General features: G+C 46.5%; 1 protein-coding gene and 1 pseudogene across 2 annotated transcripts in view; one reads left to right on the top strand and one right to left on the bottom strand.

The window, feature by feature from the left end:
• Positions 1–935, top strand: part of LOC102494913 (non-histone chromosomal protein HMG-14 pseudogene) — a 2421-nt pseudogene extending 1486 nt beyond the window's left edge.
• The window catches only part of ULK2 (unc-51 like autophagy activating kinase 2), a gene marked incomplete at its 5' end in the record, with an annotated part of 92814 nt that overhangs the window by 25881 nt on the left and 59331 nt on the right, over positions 1–7602 (bottom strand). For both annotated transcript variants that reach the window (XM_027773702.1, XM_027773703.1), the window contains 2 exon segments: positions 1032–1169; positions 5346–5406. In XM_027773702.1, coding sequence (XP_027629503.1) covers positions 1032–1169; positions 5346–5406 — 199 coding nt within the window.

Here is a 7602-nt window from a genome sequence, read left to right as displayed (position 1 = left end):
AGTATGTAGTGTGTATGATACTAAATTGTGATTTGGTGGGACTTACATAACAGCTTTCAACATCTGAAGACAGTGGTTCTTGATATCCTCTTAAGGAAAATTTGCCTACAAATTTGAAGCTGGAATGTCACTGGAATAACTTTACTGGAATCACTAGACTTGGCTTTTTAAATTTTTGGTACATATGTTAAGAATTGGGTACAAATTGAAATGTCTCTACTGATCCTTGACACAACCAATAAATCTCAATTACAAAACTGAAAAAAAAAAGTAATCGTAACAGGTGGCATGGTGGTTAAGGCACTGGACTCCCATACGGCCAGCTGCAGTTTGAGTCCTGGGCCTGATGGCTTAAAACTCATGCTGGGCACCTGTGCGTGCATGCCAAAAATCCCAGGAGGAATAAAGAGAAAAGACTGCGGCATGGCCATTTCCCCTGGAGGTGGTGATTTCTTACTTTCCCTCTCACTATCTCTCTCCGACAAGTGCACATGCCCCAAAGCAAAAAAAAAAAAAAAAAGGTAACTACATTTGTGGACAAATGTATACATATTACACTATATTACCCAGGTAAGGTTAAATACTATTTTTTTTTTTTTGAGAGATTCAAAGTAGGGCGCGTGCGCTCGCCAGACAGACAGAAAGAGACAGAGAGACAGAAAGCGAGAAATCACCCCCCAGGGGGGATGGTCACGCCACAATCCCTTCTCTTCCATTCTCCTCTCGGGATCTTGGGCACGCACGTACACGCACCCGGCGTGAGTTTTAAGCCACCGGGTCCGGGACACGAACCGCAGTCGACTACGTGGGAGTCCAGCGACATAGCCATTACGCTAACTGCTGGTTCCCAGGTTAAATACTATTTTGATCTGTCAATTATAAAGGCTTTTTTACTACTCAATTTTGTACAATTTCAGACATCTGGAAATACATAAGACTATCTGCTATGGAAAAGTAACAGATTTTTCATTAATAGTAACAGAGATTTTTTAAAAGAGAAGAATTAAGAAAGGAGAAAACCACTAGCTTACCTTGGAGAACCATGTAGATTAGTGCCAGAGCTGGCAGGAGATGTAAGATTCTGCTCGATGCGCTGGTAATTCCTTATCTGAGTGGGAACAGGAATCGGTGCTGTTTCGCTGTGAGGTGACACAGTGGGTTGACACTGCCTACAACCATATTTTATTGAGAAAAGAAAGATGCATCACAAAGATTGCTTTTTTCATTTGACCCATTAAGTGCTATTTAGAGATAATTCTAGAAAAAGCCAAATGATCACTTCTGTATGTGAATGAGAAATGACATTGTTAAAAAAATACTTCGTAAGCAAAGAACTAGATCTGTCATCTAAAGAACTCCCCTGGCATTTATATACATACTGAGGACTACAAATTGTAACCGTAATCTTGAAGAAGATTCCTCTATAGGTTAGCAAAACTATTTCATCCACTCACATTCGGATACTCATTACTACGTGAGCAGAAAATATTATTTCTAGGAAAATATGCTGGGTAAAAGAACAGGAAGTTCAAGAGCAAAGATGACTGGAATGTTTATGCAGCTTATGAGTGCAGGAAGCTTTCCCTGAGAACTCGGACTCTGTGAAGACTGAAAACACGCTGCCTCTCTCTGAGCACACACCCGACCCCAGCTCCGCATTATGAAGTGCCACATTTGGCTTAGCAGCCTGTCTCCTCACTTTTTATCAATTCAGAAAGCACATGTCCCTAGATGACTCTTCACTCATAACCTACCCTGGAACAACTGTAGATAATATCGGGCCATAAGATAATATATTCCACTCTTCTGTCTTTCTATAATTTTTTTAAAGCCACATGAATTTCACACTTTTTCCTAACTACATTACAGATATGAGACTGAATATTTAGTCACTCAAACAAGTGAAATGATTATCTCCTAAAATGTCACTTCAGGACTTTCAGACCCATGAGCATGTCTTATATTTAGATAAACGGAAGTCTCGGCGGCAGCAGAGGCAGCAGAGGCAGCAGAGGCGCGGGCTGCTTTCCCACTACCTGCCCACTGCTCTCACTAACAGAACTCAGGTTTCCTGGGGCAGTGGCGGGGGAAAAACAAAACCCAGACTCTCCGGGAGCCCAGGGCAGCACCTTGTCTTTCCCGTCAAGGAGCTGAGTGGAGGTCTTCTGTTCCTCCCCTCTCCTCCTCCCTGCCCAGAGGGTGAGTGTGCTTGCTGGAGATTCAGCAGCAACCTTGGAACCACAAAGAAAGGCCAAGAGAATTGGGGACACTAACTTCCTCCGGTCTGAGGAAGGAAGGCAACAACTATTTATCTTGATCTCTTTTGTTCTAAGAACGCTGTTCCCGGTACTACGGTCAGGACCCTGCAGTTTGCAACCCAGTGGAATTCCTAAGGACACTCCATTCAGAGTGCTTCTACAGCTCTCTCTTATTTTTCCATTTAGGTATTTCCATTAAGTATGATTCAGATACAATGACTTCTGTTAATATCTATACATCTGACTCTTAAACTTACCTGCACCCTGAAAACAGAAAAAGAATCAAAACCAAAACCAAACCAAACCCTCTAAACCCTCAAAACTAAAACCACCTGACTTCAGCAGCCAGCTCTGGCGCCTACACGCCTGGGCAACCACCGGCCCGACAGCCTAAACTCTTGCCAGAGAACGAGCGGCAGTCACTGCGTTTCGAGTGAGCATGGACACAGCCGTCTGTCCACTGTCTCAGTGTCCTAGGAAATACAAAGTACATGAGGGGATCTGCTTTAACTCACACACCGGCGAGTCCTAATATTCCTCCTGTACTTGTTCATCTCCAAAGAGAAGCTGGGGAAACAGAGTCCTTCAGGGCCGTTTTCCTGGTGTAAGGGTAATACACTGCTCGGGAGAGGCGGGATCCCACATGGTGACCACAACTGGCATCCCTGGCCCCGTCGGCCTGCAACGCGCTGGCCATGCGTGGAGTGCTCGCTGACAGGCTCGCGGTCCAGAGGAGAGGGCCTGAAGCACGGCCAGATCCCCGTGGAGGGCTCTCCTCTCCCTCTCTCTCTCTCTCTCTCTCTCTCTCTCTCATATGTGTACTCTGTCATGCACTCCGTCATGCATAAAGAAAAAGATACTTCCTAAAGAAGTAAAGTTAGCAACCTCATAAATTGTAGCACCTGTCAGGGAAGCCCAGCTGACGTCTCTAATGTCTCTGCCTTCTCTCCTACCAGCACATTCAGAGATGAATAGCCAGTGTCCTGTAAATGTCTCAGTCTCTGGACATGTCCCCCAATTTCCTGCTAGGAAAAGCCACTGCAGCCTTTTCCCCAGGATCCCTGTGTGGACCCACAAGGAGCACAGGAAGACCACGCGGTCTGAGCACACGGCAGCACAGCCACATCGTGCTCCCTACTCCTACCAACACTTGAGGCGCACAGGGCAAAGGACAAGCAGACCAGGTGACAGCACAACCTCTTCAGCTTCCGTCTTTGCACCCAGAGACCCCCAGGTGCCTCAGCTTTAGGAAGTCTGCATGAGTGAATCTCAGTTTACTCCCAAGGAAGCAGGATGGCAGGGACATGGGGAGACTGTATGCCCGTGGACACAGGGAGGGTCAAAGGGAGGTTCTAGATGCAGATGTTCCTGTGAGGCCCGACCTGCAGCCAAAATGCCGAGCCAGGATGGGAGCTCACGCTCCACGGGCTAGGAGAGAGGTGGGCAGCCAGCGGGGACAGCGGCTCAGCACCCAGGAGAAGGGGCAGGGCTGTGGAGGGAGACCATCAGGCTGGGAGAGAGGTGGGCAGCCAGCCGGGACAGCGGCTCAGCACCCAGGAGAAGGGGCAGGGCTGTGGAGGGAGACCATCAGAAAGGCGGACGTCCTCTCCGAGACGACGCGTTCCCAGGCTTTCACACCTTCGCACTGGCTGCCCTTCCTTGGGCCACCTCGGGCTCCTTTCCAGCCTCTCCTATAGTATGATGCTTTCACTTTCTTTCTCTCACTGACGAGTGCATTTCCACCTAAAGAGAACTTCCTAGTCACAGCTCCTACAAGCCCGTCTCCAGTCCATGCAGGAATGCCGGTGCACCCAGCCGGAGAGCAGGCACGGGCGGGGAGTTAGACTGGTTATCCCCAGCCACTGCAGGCTGATGGAGGCCTGCTACGCACACAGCCCACGTACGCCAGTTCCTCAAAAATTACACATAAAATTTCCGCATCATCAAGCAATCTCACTTCTAGCTATATATCCAAAAGCACTGAAAACAGAATCTTGAAGAGAGATTTACACACTCATGTTCACAGTAGTGTAATTCACAACAGCCAAGAGGCAGAGCAACCCAAATGCCCATTGATGGATGAATGGATAAGCAAAATGTGGTATATCATATGATGGATTATTATTCAGTCATCGAAAGGAAGGACATCTGTCAGCAGGTTACAACATAGACAAGCCTTGTAGACAGAATGTTAAGTGAAATAAGCCAGTCACAAAAAGAGAAATACTGAATGATCTCACTTACACGGGATATCTAAAGTAGTCAATGGCATTTACTAGGGCCTTGGGAGAAGGGGAAACAGGGGTGGTTACTGTATAAGTAGAAGGCTTCAGTTTTATAAGATGAAAAAATTAGACTTAAAAATGGTTTGAGGGGCTGGTGGTGGTGGTTAAGGCTCTGGACTCCCACATGGTCGACCACAGTTCAGGTCCAGGACCTGGCAGCTTGCTGTCTAACTGTCTCTCTCTTCTGTCTCTGGCTCTCTGTCTCTCTCTGCCTCCCCATGGTCAAACTGAACAATAATAATAATAAATTAAAATAATTTTAAAAGTCTCTTTATAGTAGATTTTATGTGATTTTTATAACAATTAAAAATTTTGTTTGTTTGCTATTGGTCGCATGTTCCCACCAGAGACAGAGACAGAGAGAGAGAGAGAGGGAAAGTGAGAAATCACCCCCCAAGAGAGGATGGCCACATCACAATCCCTTCTCCTCTATCCTCCTCTCAGAATTGTGGGCATGCACGTCCACATGCCTAATGAATCACAATTAAAAATGTTTTTTATAAGAAAGGAAATGATATGGGCCAGCAGGTGGCATCATAGTTAAGGTGCTGGACTCCCACATGGCCTACCACGGTTTGAGTCCTGGGCCTGTGGTGTGCTTTCTCATTTTCTCTCTCTCTCTCTCTCTAGTAATCAAAAAGGGGAAAAATTATTAATAAAATTAAGTAATTCTTCTACAAAAAATAAAAAAGGAAGTGATAAATTGTTGAGCCAAATAAATCAAGAGCACAAAGTTTTATTACTGTATTCAGAAAAGTAACAAAATAAGAGACTTTTTTTTTGCGAGACTCTGTAAACATACCCTCCACACACCAGGAACTCATTGGAAGCACGTCTGCCCGCTGTTCCCATTGGCATGTCATCTGAAAGGGAAAGATGTATTTGTTATTCCACCTGCTCAAGGGACACACACTTGTCCCAACATGGCTGTCGGCAACAACCTGAAAACACCATCTATCATTTGTTTACGTGTGATTCTACCCACGAGGAACGGGCTGAACATACAGGCTGCAGCTTTCCGACGCTCACCGCAGTACGCAAAGCTCAGGTGTTCCCAGAGGAACTGCTGAATTCACGGCTTGTCTGTGTACGTCTCCGCCTGCTAACGTGTGCACAGACTGCTACTGTTTTCATCGGGTCCCTTTCCATGTGTCACTGACAAAGGTTTTGAGTGTGCTGCCCTTCCATTTGCCCGTAAGTTCTGTCGTTTTTATTACGCATTTTGCAGAGGACTCATGTAAGCACATCGCACCAGAAAGGCTGTATAGCAAGGCCTGGCTCGGCCTCATGCTGGAGTGCCCATAAGTCTCTAGGGTCCTGCACAGGTTGTCACCTGGAAGCCGGGGCCTCTTGGACACAGTGGCACACATGACAGGTGACCTTCGCCTACCATGTCATCTGCACGTGGGATGACGAGTGTACAGATCTCAGGGCCCCCGTTCCCTGTCACTGGTCCATCACTGTACTACAGCACCCGGTGTCATCTGAAATGGCTATGAAGGCCCAAAGAGCATGTGTTGAATGGAGTACTGACCTAGTAATAAACCTTCACAAATAAAATAAACTATGCTGCTAGCCTACACTCTAAAGGGGTGGGGAGGTAACGGCCACATAAATCATTTTGAATGGCCCTGAAAGGAAACTGAGACATGGATTTTTTGTGCAAGCATCAGGCCCTGGTCTCATGAAATTTTACATTCTAGTCGTAAAAGAACACAATAATATGAAGCAATGAGAAAACGTATAAAGGAAAGTAATCAGGACAGGAGAACAAAGAGTAGCTATTTTTTGTTTGTTTTGCCATAGGGCACATACCCTCACTGGAGACAGAGAGAAACACTGAAAGGCAAGATGAGAAATCATCCCTGAAGGAAATGGAGGAAAAGGGGTTGCGGGAGGAGTCTATTTTTAAGGATAACAAATAGTTGCCTACAGGCGAATGGAAGAAACCACACAGGAGGAGGAGGCAGGGAGAGAAACCAGTGTATTCCATTTTGTAGCTTTGAGTTTGGAGCCATTCATAACGCTAAGACAAAATAAAATCAAAAGAAAAAGAACCCCTAGGGACCAGCAGTTAGCTAGCTATGTTGCTGGACTCCCATGTAGTCAACTGCGGTTCGCATCCTGGACCCGGTGGCTTAAAACTCACACCGGGCGTGTGTGCCTGCCTGCGTGCCCACCCAAGATCCTGAGAGGAGAACAGAGAAGGGATTACAGCGTGGCCATCCCCCCTGGGGAGTGATTTCTCACTTTCTGTCTCTCTGGCAAGAGCACGTGCCCTATAGCAAAAACCTCTCAAAAAAAAAGAACCCCTAGAAACCAAGAGTAAAATGAGATAAAAGAACCTAAGCATGGAACCAGGAGGTGGTATAGCGGTCATGTTGCTGGACTCTCAAAGTCTACTGCAGTTCGAGTCCCAGACCCGGTGACTTAAAACTCACACGGGGCACGTGTGAGTGCATCCCGATGACTTAAAACTCACATGGGGCACGTGTGAGTGCATGCTCAAAATCCTGAGAGGAGAATGGAGGAAAAAGGACTGTGACATGGTCATCCCCCCTGGGGAGGTGATTTCTTGCTTTCTGTCTCTCTGTCTCTCCTGTAAGCTCATGTGCCCTATAGCAAACCCCCGCGCCCCTGCAAAAAAAAAAAAAAAAAAGGAACCTGACCATATACCAACTTCACCACCACAGGGAAATTCTTCCAAGTGACTTTAAAGCTCAGTCATTTGATTGCATATACCTAGTGGGATTATGCAAAGGACAAAAGACCCACAACAATATTTTAAAAGGCTTTTACTAACTACCGGCTAGCCAGGTGGCTTGGAGGCTAAGGCAACTGGATCCCATATGGCCAACTGTATGGTTCGAGCTGGGTGAATGTATGTGTGTGCCCAAAATCTAAGACACTGGAGACCAGCAGGTGGCATGATGGTTAAGGCACTGGACATTCCCAAATGGCCGACCAGGGTTCGAGTCCTGAATCTGGTAGCTTGCTTTCTCACTTCCTCTCTCTCTCACTCTCACCCTCTATCTCTCTCTATGGTAAAACTAAAAAAA

This window comes from Tupaia chinensis, unplaced genomic scaffold (assembly GCF_000334495.1).
Source record: "Tupaia chinensis unplaced genomic scaffold, TupChi_1.0 Scaffold000365_1, whole genome shotgun sequence".
Classification (NCBI taxonomy): Eukaryota; Metazoa; Chordata; class Mammalia; order Scandentia; family Tupaiidae; genus Tupaia; species Tupaia belangeri.
This window is presented reverse-complemented; position numbering and strand designations above follow the sequence as displayed.